At 43.5% G+C, this 16977-nt stretch overlaps 1 protein-coding gene across 2 annotated transcripts in view; it reads right to left on the bottom strand.

Annotated features, from left to right (window-relative positions):
- Nfkb1 (nuclear factor kappa B subunit 1) overlaps positions 1 to 16977 on the bottom strand; it is a 113564-nt gene that overhangs the window by 69549 nt on the left and 27038 nt on the right. For both annotated transcript variants that reach the window (XM_075981277.1, XM_075981276.1), the window contains exons 2-6: positions 16830 to 16900; positions 15644 to 15683; positions 11476 to 11554; positions 7700 to 7737; positions 5050 to 5148 (exon numbers count right to left, since the gene is read on the bottom strand). In XM_075981277.1, the coding sequence (XP_075837392.1) occupies positions 5050 to 5148; positions 7700 to 7737; positions 11476 to 11554; positions 15644 to 15676 (249 nt within the window). In that variant the 5' untranslated portion in view covers positions 15677 to 15683; positions 16830 to 16900. The remainder of the gene's footprint in view (positions 1 to 5049; positions 5149 to 7699; positions 7738 to 11475; positions 11555 to 15643; positions 15684 to 16829; positions 16901 to 16977) is intronic.

The raw sequence follows: 16977 nt of genomic DNA, 5'->3' as shown, positions 1-16977 counted from the left end.
AATTAGAATTCGTGCTACAAATACCTTCAGCATTACTCTTATACATATCCAAGGTTTTAAAAATCTACATGAATTTACATAAAATCCTATGTGTAAACTCATAAGTCCCAAACCTTTTCAAAACCATGAAAGGATCCATGGACCTTGAGTTATAAAGAAAGCCCTTGTTTCAATAAAGTTTGTGTGTGTGTGTGTGTGTGTGTGTGTGTGTATGTGCGTGCGTACACATGCACGCCCACACATGTGTGTTACAAAGCACAGGGTGCGTATCTCTAGGAATGTGACTCTTTGAGCACAGCAAACAAATCAGGAGTGTCAATGGACACCCTAAAAAATGCTATGACCTAGGTTCTGAATGCATGCCCATCGGTTATAGTGATCTTTCCCCCTGGCAGGTTAGGTAACTGTATCAGACTAAATTATTCAAAATTATTATTCCAGCTAGATCTTTAGGATGGCAAGCCTCCGGATTCAGACATGCCTGTGCAAAGAAAAGGAGCTTATGCAAAGACATGTGATATCCTAAAGCACACTGCAGATCCCCAGGCTGTATTAATCTTGACAGAAACTTAACATTAAGGATTCTGAAGTGAGAGGCACTTAAGAGAGCAGACTTTACAGTGGGGGCAGGACGGGGCCAAAGCTGTTGTTAACCGAAACATTCCTGGACACCCTTTCCCTGCACAGAAAACCCCAGAAGGAAGGGCAGTGGAGTAGCTGCCCAAAAGGGGATGGCAACCGTCATACTGGCACTGCGGTGTTTCAAGCTCTGGCGTTTGATGATTACAAATAGATCGTAGTCTACAAAGGAAGGACACTGAGGCCGATGTGCAATCTGCACAGGGTGGCCAGCACAGAAGGACCCAGAGCCACTGCTGGCGGGCCGCAGCAGTGCTCCTGAGGCCGCCTGTAGCTGCTTCTCTTGGCCTTGTTCCACCTGCTCGAGGAGGGCACTTTGATTTAAAATTTTTCTGCAGCACTTTCGGGAAAAGGATGGCAGTGAGCCTTCCCTGGCACTCCTTGCTGAGTCAGGAACAGGCAGTGACAGGCTTGGTCCAGAAGAGGCTCTGCTGCCTCCCCTGCTCTGCTGCCTCTCAGGAGCCGCCAATGAAATCGGAGCCCAGCAAACTCCCAAGGCAGGGCTTTAGGACAGACAATGGATTACTCAGTCTTTAAAAAGCAGAAAACTTCCTTAAACTTTGCATATTTATTTTCCCTAGCTTTCCCCCTGAATATGATTTTTTCTTTTCTTTTCTTTTTTGCTTTGAGGCTCGGTGTAAATTCTGTACTGTTTTTGAAGACATTTTTATTCAGACTTTGGTAAAAAGGAACAGACAGGATCAAAGTGATCAGTGTTAATCTTCAGGCAGGTCAGTCTTAACCCTTGTTTAGTTTGAAAAGGAGGAGCCATCATATATAATAAAAACTTTGGGTTAAAGCTAGTAAAAAGTAGTTTTCTTGAAAGTGATTTTAGTTATGAATGCATACCTATGTGGTAAAATATAAAGCCATCTCAGAGAAAGGCCATGCGGAAGACTGGTTTCTCTATGTGGACCGCGGGAGGACAAAGCAGTGACTGGGCGGGGCTTCTACCATAGCTACGCTGCAGTTCACAGAGAGAGGGAGAAAGAGACCCAGAGAAAGGCATACACAAACAGCAAATAGGCAAAACAGTACTATCTTTTACATTTATGTTTTGGTATATGGTATTTGCTACATAACATTTTAAATTTTGTATGCTTGAAACATTTTGTAACGTGAAGTAATTGGCTTAAATAAAAAAGAATATTCCCCAATCCAGCCCAGCGCTACCACAGGTGGTGAAAGGAATTCTTCAGTCTGGAGAGAAAGCTAACCACAGCCATGAGGACGCAGGAGTAAGTAATCCCAGAGCAGCTCATCAAGAGCGGAAAAGGCACGTGAAGACTGCGCTGCAGTGAGAGGCGTCTGAGCCCAGCTTGCACCCCAGTCATCTGCCACAGTTCTAAGCTCTTCTAAGAGGACGTGCTTTGGGAGCCCCCTCGAGTTAGTGTGAAAGCCAACGGGAGGCTCCAAGCTGAACAGTCAACAAGATGGGCCTTTACAAGCTCCATAAGAACAGCAGGATTCCCGGAGCCCCAAGTCATGACCAGTCCCCAAAGCTTTCAATAGCCCTTAAACCCTCACTGCCATCTTCATAGCACATCAACCGCCAGCCTTCCAGGGACAGCAGGGTGGGGGTGCTGGAAGAGGCAGGGCAGGGCAGGGCAACAGGGCCTGAGTTCACAGAGACAGAGGCTGGGGGTGAGGGTGAGGAAAGAGCTGAGCCCAGCCACCTTACTAGTAAGCCTGAACAAACGTACGTCCTACAGGTCACAGACCTTGCACTGCAAGGCTAAGGAAGCGTCATTTCTCTCAGTGAGTGCATGCGTCCACCTCGGGGGACGGATTATGGGAGGGAGGTGAGGTAATAGCATGATCCTACCCGGCAGCGTTCTACAGATGCTCCCATTTTCACGATAGTGGGCCCCAAAATTCCAGCACCACTAAAGTAAAGAGTACATGAGAGGACCACAACTTACACTTCTTTCATAGGGCCCACACAGAACCCCTAAATTTTCTTCTAACCTTAGTCCTTTAGTGGTCATCATCAGCGTCAGTGCTGACAAGTGACGCTCAGTTACCTGTCGCAAACACGGACACATAAATGTGTACAATATTCACATATGACACACAGAGACAGGTGGAAAGTCCAAGATCTGACTCCAGATGCCCTCTGCCTGTTTCTTCTTTGCTGTCCAGAATTCTCATCCTCCCTGACTTAGTTTACCACACTTCTCTAGGTCTTGTCGGTAAGCTCCTGCTCCCGCCCCCTGCAGCGCATACTCTCCATGGGAGGGCCAGGGAGCTGCAGGGAAAGAGGCCCTAGCCCTAACTCTGAGCCCCAGTTTTTCAGCGCTAATAAATATCACAAGAGTATATAATAGATGAAAACACATGCTAAATCACTGATGTTGAAGAAAGCATTGATTCTCTTTCCTGGTGATCTGTTCTGCTTTCCTCGCCCAGCTCCTAAAGGACTGGAAGCCACAGACTGTCCTCAGGGATAACTGTAGATGTGAGTCAACTACAGAGGACAATGCAGAAGCTGGAAAAGCATTTTCCTGCCCTGGCGTCTGCACATTTCCAGAGGAGACTGGCAAGTGTGCTGGACTGAGGAAGGAAGATCTACCCTCTCTGTGGAAAGATGCATACAGTCAGGGAGAAACCCCTTAAAAGGAAAAGCCAGGGAGAATCGTTTCTCCATTCCTCTTCCTCCTCATTCCTCTGCCCCAGTAGAATGTGGGGCACTCCCCATTTTTGCCCCCTGCACTCCCAGGGTATCAGAACTCCAGGCTTCCCTACACTGCCAGGCTTACCCTAGCATTAGCACTCCCAGGATCTTAGGCGGCTGGTCCTACACTCAGAGTCCCAGCAGCCACCTGGTGCTCAGACTTCTGTGCTTGAAATATTACCAGCATTCTGGGGTACATATTAGAGGCACCCCACAGTAGGACTTCTTGTCTTTCATGATAGAACAGCCGATTCTATCATCTATCTACCTTCCTATCAATCAATCAATCAATCAATCAATCAATCAATCAATCATCTATCCACTCACCTCTATCCTACTGGTTCTATTTCTCTAAAAAAAACCACTGTCTAATATAACTGTGGCCTTTGCAAACTAAAAACATTGCACTTCTATATCCAATTACCTTTACTAAGAAAAATACCTTTCATTCCCCAACTACAGCCAAGAGTCTTAAAATGAAAATGTGACTCATAGAATCCAGGCTAGGAGTTGAGCTTCAAAGGAAAGATAAAAAATGAGGTGGCTCTTTATTTTAGACACATGATAAGAGACTAGGAAAGCCTGGGCCGGGAAGCAGGGTATGAAAAGGAGGAACAAACTATTAGGGTGGCAAAATCAAAGATCAATTTCCCAGTGTCAGAAACTGAGTTTACAAATGCTAGCAGGTAGCCAGAGGCTGAAGTGGCAACTCTTACTTCTGGTAACTGTGAGTCTAAGCTTGAATTACTGAATAAATAACTAATTGACTCAATTGCAATTTTTTGTTTCCCCGCAAAAGCATTACCAGTCTCTGAAATATGGCAATGAATTAGTAAAATAAAAAACTCATCCAAAGCTACACAGAGAAACCCTGTCTTGAAAAACAAAACAATTCAGAACTAGAGAAAAATATTCTCAATTAAATCACCAATGTAAGAAGCTAAAGACTGAGAAATTGCACCTAACCTCACCCCCATTCCACATGCTACAGAACTCCTTCTGAGTGGCTGCACAGGGTCCCTGTCAGGATCTCTATGGTGTACCTAAGCATGGTTCCTCATTTAAACTCGAAAACACCTCATGAGCTCTATACTAGCAGTATTCATGCATTTATGTCGGGCAGTTGGAAGCTTGTTTGAAACCCATTCAGCTCATTACTTAGGGTCTGGATTTATGACCTAAAATAATATACTCTATGACTATATAGTCTGTCAACTCTTTTGTCATGAAATCTTTATAAACCCAGCATTTGGAACTTGTTGTAAAGACATTTTGTTTGTTTGGTTTTCTTAAAGACACGGTCTCACATAGGCCAGGTTGACCTCAAACTTTCTATCTAGCTGAGATTGGCCTTGAACACCTGATACTCCAGCCCCTTCCATCCCAAGTCCTAGGACTGACTACTGGTATGCACCATGGCACCTGGCTCAAAGTTTTACTAAAGCATCACAGAGGATATAGAATTTAAAGACTTCAAGATTTGAAAAGGCAGCTTTAAGATCGCTGGAGAGGCAGTGAGTTTTCCTTAGCTGATGTTGGCGCCATTTCAATTAAATGGAGATGTTAATGGTGATTGAAAGTTTGTCATTTCCATGAGATGAATTTCTAATTAAAAATTCTAATAACCACGTAAACACTTCTGCTTAGGGCAAACGAGCATCCTATTCATTCACATTTATTTGCAGCATTCCCTGGCTCTGCTCCTAGGCAGTCAGAGTGGTGGACTCCAGACTTACTTTGACCTGAGGGTAGGATTTCTTGTTCTTCTCACTAGAGGCACCAGGGAGCCCGCCATGTGATGGGCCTTCACACACATAGCGGAATCGAAATCCCCTCTGTGGAGGTGAACACAGGCAGGAATTACTAAAAACAACAATGACGACATTACACACATGATTCTAAACTTATGTAATTATAGAAGACCACTATGAAGATGAGAGCTACTCTCCAGAAGCTATTATGAACATGATGCCAGCTGGTGTTTGTGTACTAAGCTGGGTTGGAGAAGCCACGCACCCATCTTCAGCACCATCTTCTGCGGAGACGGGGTGATGGAGAGTTTAAGGCTGTGGACACAATGTGCTGCTACTCTTGTCTCAACGCAGCCTTCTCAGCTCAAACTGCCACTGCCAAGCTCTCCACTCCACCTTTAGTCAGTAACAGCTATGCTAATTACTTGAAGTAGTTCCTTTATCTGCTCAATTACAGCAGAACTGGGGCAGGCTGCAGGCGTGGCTTTTAAAACAAAGTGCTTCGGAGTAACACCTGGCCCGTGGGCTACAACACTGTCAATGGGACAGTCTTCTCAGACTTGGAAGAAAAAGATGATTAGTTTTGTGAATATTAATGTCATTGGGATCCAGCATGGATAACACTTGAACTTAATGACTCTAAACTAGACAAGGGTGTGTGTAACTGCTGGCTCCTGGCTACTGCAAACTGGCCAACCCTAAGATGGAGACCCACTAACTGAGAGAATCCAAACACACCTCCAGTTTAAAATTCTACTAGGTAGTACACATCTTTAAGCCACCACTTGGGAGACAGAGGCATGTGTGTGGAGGTCTTTGAGTCTGAGGCCACAAGGCTACAAGACCCAGCCTAAAAAGCACAGTGAGATACAAAACAACATGATTAGACAGTTAGCACCAAGAACTGCACAAACTGGATAGTCTGAAGAATACCAATCATGCTTTGATCCATTTCCATCAAACCTAGGAAAAACTCTGTGTCCGAAAGGCCCCCAAGAAAAAGGGCATTTCTAACTCAAAAAGTTAACACAGCAGCTCCTTATCTTGAATCACAAAATTCCTTTGTGGCACTGAAAAAGTACGCGCATGGACACTGCCATACCTTACAGAGCGTGATGCCTGACACGGCAATAAGCGTGGTTCAGTCGTGATGTGAACCGTCAGCTCGGGAAACTATGTAGCATTCCTAGATGCACACAAAGTGGCATTTATTCTAAAGACGGAACTTTATATTGCTCTGTTAGGTTGGTAAGATGATTTTGAGTTGGGTGTGGTGGCTCACATCTGTAATCTTAACAGCTGCAAGGTAGAGGCAGGGGAATTGCCACCAATTTGAAGTCAGCAAAGACTACAGTGTTGTTGTCTCAAAAATAAATTAATTTTTAAAATTGAACAAAAAACTAAAAATAAGATGTCTTAAAATATGTAATATGAATGAATTTCTAGTTAAAATTAAATGTTTACTATCAACCCATATTGATCTTAGGAACCCCATTTACTTAAGATGAGGCATTAACCTCAGAGAGGATACATCCATGTAGTCAAAAGTCTGACTGAGATACAACCTCCTAACTTCCACTGAAGCTGGATCTCAAGACAAAACCAAAAACAAAAACCAGGGTAGCAAACAGATACAATGTTTACTCACATTTTATATATTCACATATAATGAATTAAAATTTGAATTCTGGAACTATATTAGCTCTTCAAACAAATCATAAATACCAATCCCTTTGGGGTTCATGATAACAAAATGCACATTAAAAGTCTTATCATTGGGCTATGCTCAGAAAAGTAAGGTTCTGGGGTTGGCAAGATTGCTCAGTGGGTAAGGTGCTTGCCACCAAGCTTTGTGTGAGTTTGATCTCCAGAACCCACATAGTAGGAGGGCACCAACTCCCAAAAGTTTTCATCTCCATAGACATGCTTATGCACACACACGTGCACGCCTACACACACACACACCACATACACACACACACCACACACACACCACATACACACCACATACACACACACACACCACACACACACCACATACACACACACACACCACACACACACCACACACACACATACCACACACACACACCACACACACACATACCACACACACACACACACACACACACACACACACATACACGCAGTCCTCTCCTTGCTCCAAACTCAATGGGATGTATGGTGGGGACTCCGTAGTCCGTTCTAATCGTCTCCCACTAGTGCTTTTCGTGCCTTGTGTGACACATTCCACACACAAAGAGTCTGGAGCTTATGAAGGCAGGAGAAGCACCCTGTGGGCATGGACATGAGCAGTAAAGGGGAGATGTGACCAGTGAGAGTTGTTTCCTTAGGAATGAAAACCACCGGTGCTTTCCATGTAAGTTACTGATAAGCTAGGTGAAAGAGATACAGACTACCAAGACCCATGATTAACTGGAGTTTCAAGGCCTTTTGGAGATTACGTAAGAAAAATGTGAAGTAGACACAGGAAGTTATGATATAACATGGCCGTCTGTTGCTCATCCAGATAAACCACCTCTGTTACCTATTAGTAACTGTTATTCAATGCCCAAGCCTTAATATTAGATGTAGAGACCTAACATTATCAAACAGCCTACCCCTTTATTCTTACCTGTTTTGGTTGCTCTAATATTTGAAGGTATGGGCCATCTGTTAAAAACAAACACAACAAGGGAAAACCAAAAGAAACTGTGAGACTTCTAGAACCTGGTATGAAATACAAAGCAAGTCAAAAGCTGAAATTATGTTTCAAATCATTTTTATCAATGAGATCCTACATTTGAAATATTAAATATATTCTCATCTTTAAAGGTATTTATTTGCTTTATTTTTTGTATCTGAGTGTTTTGCTTGGTGCTCAAGGAAGCCAGAAGAATGTCTGATGCCCTGGAGCTGGAGTTACAGATGACTGTTAGCTGCCATGTGGTGCTGGGAGCCAAGCTTGGGTCCTCAGGAAGAGCAATGAACACTGTAAACTGTTGACAATTGCTCCAGAATTCAGGTTCAGTTTATTTTAACAGGAGTTTAAGTGTAAAACAATAAATATGGCTTTTTGGTGAGGGGGTGGTGACGAATTTCAGTCGCAGCAGCTCCAGCCTCATCTGTCGGCACGCGTGCTAGAACACTAACGCATCAAGTGCACCACCCCTGAGTGCTACAGCATTTCCAGCTGCCTTTCATCAGTGGATGACGACCCTCCTTCCTCAAAGCGCCTGCTCAGTGTGAAGCGAAGAGCTGGAAACAGCACCCTACAGGAAGAGTCCAGGGTGGTTCTGGGTCACCGGCCTTTCCTAACACTGCTACCGACTTTCCGTTCGTTCCCTAACCTGAACTGAGGTGCTGTCTCCATTGCTTAACTGGCTTACTCTGGGCCTCTGTGAAACCCGGAGAACTTTTCTTTCTTATCCATGACTGTTTTTTTGTTTGTTTTGTTTGAGACAGAGTCTCACCATGTAGCCTTGACAGGCCTGAAGCTCGTTATGTAGACCAAGCTAGCCCCAAGCTCACAGAGATCTTCCTGCTAAGTGCCAGGATTAAAAACATGCACCATGATGCCTGGCATCTTATCCATACCTTTCGATACTGATATAAAAAACCTGACCACGGTGCTCTCATATGGACTGTTATAAAATACCAAAAGTAATGTCATTAAAGATAAATTCATGCAATTACTATGAAAAAGACTAAAGGCTTAATCCCTATCCCAGTGATATATGACTTGAAATGTCAAAGAAAAACCACATCTTCTATATAAATATAAATGCTATGATGAGAAATTCCCTCAGGACCTCAGCTGGCTTTTATGTCACAGTATGAGAACCCATAGCTGTGCAACCTGCAAATAAATTGAATATTTTTGTATGTGCTTGAATGAAAATGAAGACTTTGGAGGCTAAAGATATTCTAGAAGAATGCTTCTGTGCTCATTTGAGAACTCACACTCTCAGCTGAAGCTTACGGCATATTTTGCATAAATAAATTGGGGAAGAGATAAAACTTGAAGTTGTAATCTTAAATAAACTGTAACTTCAAAGATAATATATACTATATTCTCAATATTATGAGATCAGATGACACGAGACTAAAACTGCACAAGGAAGGCAGTCAGGACCAAATTTGAAGAAAACAAGAAAGGCAAATGGGTATCACTGGCCAATACAGTAAAATAGCAAATTACATTTTTCTGTCTGATGAGATACATTCCTTGACATTTTAAACTTTTAGAAAAGTAACTGTAATTTTAACTATCAAAAAGAAAATGGCTAGAATTTAACTTTCTCTAAGGAAATAAAACTGATTAGAAAGATTTCATGCTATAAATGACATATAGCTTGTATAACAACATTAAAAATATACATTTCCTCTAGACATCTGAAAGAGCCTACCAAGAAGCTAGACCATGAAGAAAGCCCTATTTGGACAGGATGCTGAGAAGTATGGAGGTGTAGGGAGCACCCTCATAATGGGCGTCAAGCCCTTCCTTCCATTGTTTCTAGGACTTGCCTTACATATGTGGAAGTCCATGTGGAGTGTACCGTTCTTACCCTAAGAGCACATTCAAGTTAAGTCAAGTAGAATGTTAGATTGGCTACATAAATGTTTGTGTTATGTTTGTGTTTGTGTTAAGGCTAACTTTTTATTGGTTACATTTCTGGGCCAGGAAAATGATCTCCTGTTTTACAGAGAAAGTTTAAATCACAGAAAAAGACACAGACCTAACAGCTGTCCCTTGCTTCAAAGTTTCCCACACAGTTGGAAAGACTGTTTGAGATTTTAAGAATTTGAGAAGATTGAAAAAAATACACATGAAAATACAATCAAATATTGACTTAGATAAACTTCCTACTCCTTTAAAATCTGAAGAGAATGCCCTGTCCCTCTTGGACTATGGAACCTGGACAGCACACTGAGACGGAGAGGGGAATGCCAGTGGAAACAGCGGGCTGTGACAGCAGAAAGAAAGCGTCTTCAGAGACAATTCTAAAGGTTTGTCTAACACTGCGGAAAAGGGTTCCCACAACACGATAGGAACATTTACTGAGGTAATTCTTTTACTAATTTTACTTCTGAGCCCATAAACCTAAGGAAAAGGAAAACACATTTGAAAAATCATCTGCCTCAGGTTACTGTTTAGAATTCATGAGGCATTTTATAGAAATGTGTGTTTTTCCTGAGAACAAAACCACGTCCTTAACATTTTCAATCAAACAGCCATACTAAAGCAGACACTTCAGATCTCTGAGCCTAGACATTCACAGGAAACCCAGAAGCCTCTGTTGCATTCACTGTTCACAGGAAGTGACCCAGAGGGCACACTGGACAGCTCACCATCTCACATAAAGGACGGTGGCTTAGGAAATAGGTTTTGTGGGGTAAAGACAGACAGGCCTCTGTGTTGTAACTTCTGCTGGAGAGGGTTAGGAAGGTTGGGCATATGAGCTCTTCTTCCTCCCATGTGTCTGGAGAGGGAAAAGGAGAAACTTTCTGATTTGGACAGTGAGAGGCAAGTGCTGACACAACCATGGTGTCTTAAAGGAGAACGATTTAAAAAAAAAAAAAGGACATATGGTCTCCATAGAAGACATGGAAATCCAGACTATACAAAGCACCTGCTGTCTGCTTCAGTGATCTCAGCTCTTTTAAACACAATCTCCACTGACAAACACGCTGCTTTGGGAGACAGGTTAACTCCGACATGTGATGTGAGGGCGGAAACAAAGCAGGAAGAAGAGCCATCACACCAAGGTTACACAGCCAATCAGCAAGGAGTCTAAATGAAGAGCATGCGCTATTGCGCATAGGACATTAAACAACGTGTGGGTCCATTAACTGACAGTCATGTTGGGGTATAAAGGTGACTTTCGGATTATTTTCCCAGTGCCTGGCATCCTGGCTGACCACAACAGCTGTTCCCTAGACACAGACTGAGGGGCTGAGACTGGTTCTGTGGTAGCCGCAGCAAAGCAAAGAGGACACAAACGGGGAATCAAATGTGGAGAAAGACAGTGCTCTGGAGTATCTAGCCTATGCCAGAACCACACTTGTGCAGACAATGTGTGAGTGCGCTGAAACACTTTTGTGAAATGCATTTCCAGGAAGCATACTGAAAGGCTGGTTTGAAGACACAAATCACCACTTCCTTCCTATGAACATCACTGGATTTGAAGAGAGCATTGTGGCTGGGGAGACAGTTCAGTGGTTAAGAGCATTTGTGGCTCTTCCCGAGGAACTGGGTTTGGTCCCCAGCACCCACAGCGTGACAGGCTTCCTTATGGTATTTTCATATGTACTGAGTTTGGGTTGGTCCACATCTCTTTGATTCCTGACCCCAAATATTATTTTTAAGGGAAAAGCAAAACAACAGGAGAAGGATGCCACTTGTCTTACCCGTTGACAGGGGCATTTCTGGTGCATATAATTCTGTATTAAATATTGGATGAGGCAACGCAGAATTCAAATGAAACATCTGTAAAGAAGAAAATACAAAGATTTTAATTCCTCTTTTAATTTACAGGAAGAACTAATTACAAGAATGAAAACTAGAAACGAAAGCCTAAAAACGGGATTCCTAAGATCAGGATTCTAAAGTGGCTTTCTGAGACCCGGTTAGGCTGCTGCATGCAGAACTTACATATGTAAAAAAGGAATTCAAGAAGAGTAAGAGCTATGAGGTCTCCGAAGGCAGGGACCTCGTGGATCCTTCTAGCTAGTGCATCTTCAGAGCCAAGTGAGCTCCAGGCATGGTGGGTACTTAAGCACTATTTGTTGAACGAGTGATCTGAATCTTGCACCCTCTTAGGAATAAGAGTCTAACCCCAGAGGGTGGAGAGGACCCAGGGGATAAAGTGCTTCCTGTACAAGAATTAGGAAGAGAGGTCAGAGCCCCAGTTCCTATGTGAATAGCTGGGTATGGCAGTTTGTCTACATCACCACTTCTGGGAAGATGTGGACAAGAGGATCGGGTTTGCTGGCTGAGATATCTAGCGGAATCCATGAGCTGAATCCACACACAAGATGGGAAGCGATTGGGAAAGACAGCCAGCATTGACCTTCAGTCTCCACACACATGTGAACACACATGTACACTCACAGGAACATGTGGGTGCATACAGGCAGACACATACACACATGCATATAATCTTAGATCTGTGTTTCTGTTTTGATGAAAAATATATTCTTTCTTGAGCTACAGAATTTCAAGGCCTGAAAGAGTCACAAACAGCAGCTGCATAACTTACAAAACTGACGGTGCAGCTGAGCAAAGGATGGGAGAGTGCACGCTCCCCTCCCCCACCTCTGCTCTTCCACCACAACACAGACTCCCTGGAATTCAGTAGAGGGTGGTGCACTGAACAATGGCTCCAAGACATCTACCCCAGAACTAATCTACTTCCCAGGGCCTATGTTTCATACGGCAAAAGATAGACTGCATGTGACAATGATGTAAAACTATTAAACAACAGGATTATCCTGGAACACCCAGGTTTGCTACCTAGGACAGTTGGAAATCAAAGGGATGCGTGACTGTAGAGGCAAGAGTCTGGAGCGCTGGGAGAACTCATCCAGGGAACACAGGCAGCCTTAGGAGCTCGGAGGGAAAGAAACAGCAGTTGCTGGGAATGTAGACCTGTTAGTTCCTTGCCTTTGGAATTCTTATTCTACGCTACAGGAGAAGGTATTTCTGTTGTTTCAAATTGTAAGATTATGGTAACTTGTTACAGGAAGAACACACAACTAACACAACTGAAAGAATGGACATACAATATGTTTTGATAGATTAAGCTCTATCTTGTTAGGTCACTACTAACCATTGTTCCAAAAGGCATTTCCCCAGTCACATCATTAGAAATTCGCATGTTTATTCATGAGCTTATGGTCTTTCTCACTCTCAAAAGTCACTTGGGAAATGCTTGTGCACCACACACAAAGCAAATGTATTTATTTCACCTTCTCTGGTCAGCTGGCAAGCTGGAAGTATTTTTATCCTTATTAGTAAATCTGGATATGGTTGGGTACCTCAGATCCTAGTATATCTATTTAAATCAGAAGTAAGAAAATAATGCTTAACTTTTTTTTGTTACATTCATTTCTGTGTGTGTTTGGGGGATGTCAAACTCAGGTTGTCAGTAAGTACTTTATTCTCTGAAAAATCTCACTGGCTCCTAAAATGTGACATTTTAATAAAAATCACTTCAAATTCGGTTTTGAGGGACGCAAATTTTCAATGGAGGAGCAAACATGGGCTACTCTTCAATGCTTAGCAAAGCTCTTCCACGTCCTTGACTGTCAGTAAAGAAATACAGAATGGGAAACTACGTCCTGCAAAATTAAGTTTCAGGCCACGCAGGGTATCCACCATCTCTGAGCAAAAAGGATGACCTCAAAAGGAACTCCCGTGCTATGGTCCTGCAGGTGTCCGCAATGCCTGAACTGAGGGAAAATTCCCAGTAAGACATGCTGTACTGCATGTAGCCCACGGAGCTTATTTGGTGAAGGGTGGAGAACCAACTCCAGTGTATGCTCAGACACTGAGGACACTTCCCTGAAGAAGGCAAACTTTAGAAACTACCATCTTAAAGCTCAAGACAGGAAAACAAACAAAAAACCTTCAAGGACCTCTCCCCGCACCGGGTTGAAATGCTAGAATGTGCCCACCCCTGCTGCTGATCAGCTCAAAACTGCCCACATAAGAAACTTTCAAAATGACTGTCCTCAGCAGGTTTTACTATTTTGTGGCATAAAAGACCATCTCTGGTTGATAAGATTTCCTGTGCATAGACAGGAAAGCATGGTTTGAAACCAAGCAGAAGCAGCCCTCGTGCTGGTGAGATCTGGGCTTCGTTAGAAGCAGCAATTAAAAGTGAAAGGTAAAACAAAGGGTGCTGATGACAGGAGCCACCAGGAGTCGTCTATGCTGCAAAAGGGAAAATGTTCTAGAGCTATCCAATGTCGCCATTTTTACAACAGAATCAGGAAGGAACGGTGACATGAAACCTAATACAAGCTCACTCTACCTGGCCTGGTGAGAACGGGATGCCCATCTTGTTCTCACAACTACTCTAGGGCTGTTTGATTGTAGAAACACCAGATCCCCGAGAAATATTTCACTTTCAGTTTTATTTTTGGCTGATTCTTTGCACGCATAAATTTGGGAAACGGTAGTCTCAGAAGTTTACCACCAAAATTTAAATGTGAAGTAATATCAAATGTTGTGCCAGGGTTCTCTTCTAAGTAGGCTCCCTGTACTGGTTGTAGCTTTTAAAACTCAGCTTAGACTTCCTTTGGAAAGTGATCCTTAACCTGCACTTTCTCCAAAGAAGCAAAAGGAGATCCCTCTTAATGCTTCTGTGCCTCAGGGAACCAGGGCAGCATCCACTGACTATGCAAAGTGTGGTTCTGTTCCTCCAATTAGAAGGCAGCTCCTGAAGTCAGTCCATATACCACTGGTCTCTCCATCTCTAGGATGCTAATGTCTGTACATAATAAAGTCTCAATGAACAGTCTAAAAAACAAGCAGACACCAGCTTTAAATAATTTAAAAGATCATTAGAGTCCACATTTACTATTGCCACTGCAATCACATCAGTGTCTAGAAACTGCTTCCAAGGCTCATTTCTATGCCCTCTATATGGAGGAAAGAAACGGAATACCAATAACCAAGATGGATTCACCACACTGTTCATTTCTATGGGTTTAGAGCTTTTCACATGAGAAAGCGAGGGGGGACAAAGGGACACAGATACCCTAGAGCTGGCCTGTGTCCTAACTGCTAACACTGATGATGAGCCCGGTGATGGCACGAAGACAGCGTGACGCTCTCAGAGCGCATGCCTTCTCATCGGCTGCGATGAGTCTAACTACAACACCTTTGAAAAAAATGCATTTTAAATTTCTAAGTGCTCCTGCTACATGGGACCTTATTTGGAAATGCAGCCTTTGCCTTTATATAAGCTAGGTGAATTCACACTAGAAGGAGATGGGCCCTCAATCCAAAGAGTGGAGGAAAGTCAGCAACAACAGACTCTACAGTTGGTGTGATGGTGATGCTATCAGCCGAGGGGTACCAAGGATCTCTAAGCACCCACAGAAGCTGTATGGGGCAGGAACCGCCCTGCCAGCCCCCAATTTTGAGTTCTTGCCTCCAGACCTATAAAAAGATGTATTCCTATTGTTTCAAGTCACCGGGTTTGTAGCAATGTTAATAGCAACCCCCCCAAAAAATCTCACTCACTGGCTTATCTTTTTTTTTTTTTAAAAGATTATTTACAGGGTCATCATATTGAATACTGGAATCAGGTGCCAGCACAGCTGGCTCAGTGGCTATCTCCTGGCCATTGTATATAATGTACCTTGTATACACAGTGTACATGCAATTTTATGCAAAAATATATATGAAACTACCCTCTCCTATCCTGGAAGAACAGAAAAACTGGAAAAAAAATCAAGTAAAGTTTACTAATTTAGAGTCTGCCCTCCACTGAGTCGTTAGTGCTGCTTCTGTGTATCTGGAACACAAGCACACTTGCACAGAGTCGTTAGAGAAATGATGACTTACCTGCCCGGTTCCATATGGGTCGTCGTCCGCCATGTTGAAGCTGTCACAATAAAACAAAAGAAGTCAAAACTGTAATACTGGAATGGACCTTAAAAGTCCCACAACCTTGGCATATATTCAGGTATATGCTGAATTACTACAGAGATGACAGACACAAATGTGTCCAAAAGACCTCATAAGGAGGGCATGGTGCAATGCAGCCCCTCCCTGGCATCTAACTCTCACAGCGGGGAGTTTGCAGGACCCAACCCCCTCGCTAAGCTGATGTTCTTACCTTGACACAGCTGGCCTTATTTCTGTGTAAAAATCACCCACAGATGGAATCTTGTGGCCATTTCTACTTCTTACAGTCTGATCCCTTATGTGTATTGTTTTCTCAGGAACTCTGAAATGGTCTTTGAATTGGCTAGACTTGGTTGAGGAGCCCAGGAGGCACTGAAACTATTTTGCATAACACTGGGGAGGGAAGCCATAGAATGCTCCACCCTCTGCCCTCCTGTGAGGACCAGCGAAAGTCACTCTGCCTTTGTCAAGGTGCAAGGAAATTCTAAAGAGAACAATAAAAAATACCAGGGACAGCGTGAAACCTGTACATCCCAAATTTTCTGAATTCTGGCCAGCTATGAATATGCACAGGCCCAGCACACTCCAGTCAGCCAGGGGCCACGATAAGCATGGAGAACCAGTGGCTGCACCTGGAATTCACATTTCATGCAGGATGAACCCCACGTGTACCACATGAATGCACGGACTCTGGACCCGTGACAACATGGAACAGAGCTGCTGTGCCCACCCTGTAGCATGGACCCCTGCTGATATGTGAAAGGAGTCGCTATGTCCTTCTGAAACCCAACAGCCTGCCGGATCTCAGACGGAAGTCTAGGCCTTACACCAAGTAAAACACCTCACTACGTCCCCAAAAGTACAAGGCTTCGTTTCCAGTGAAATGCTCTTGTGTTACAGAACCCAGAGACTAACAGGAGGCACGGAAGCCTCCCGAGCACTCCCAGGGGCCCGCGGGGCAATGCCAGCTACCACTGGAAGCGGAGTAGTGGCTGTGAGTCCTGTGCAACGAGTCCACACAGGTTTGCAAGGGGTATCTGCTTAAAGTAAGAAACCAACGCATGAGAACATTCAAATGCGAGCTGGAGAGATGGCTCAACAGTTAAGAGTGATTAGTACTTACATGGGGAAGCTCACGACCGTCCACCTCCAGTTACAAGGAATCTGACACCCTCTTCTGACCTCTGAAGGTACCTGCACACATATAGTACACATAAAATTATGCAGGCACACACACAAGCACATAATTTAAATATATTTATGCATACATA

This window comes from Microtus pennsylvanicus, chromosome 7 (assembly GCF_037038515.1).
Source record: "Microtus pennsylvanicus isolate mMicPen1 chromosome 7, mMicPen1.hap1, whole genome shotgun sequence".
Lineage (NCBI taxonomy): Eukaryota > Metazoa > Chordata > Mammalia > Rodentia > Cricetidae > Microtus > Microtus pennsylvanicus.
The sequence above is the reverse complement of the archived record's forward strand: the minus strand, read 5'-3'. Positions and strand labels throughout refer to the sequence as shown.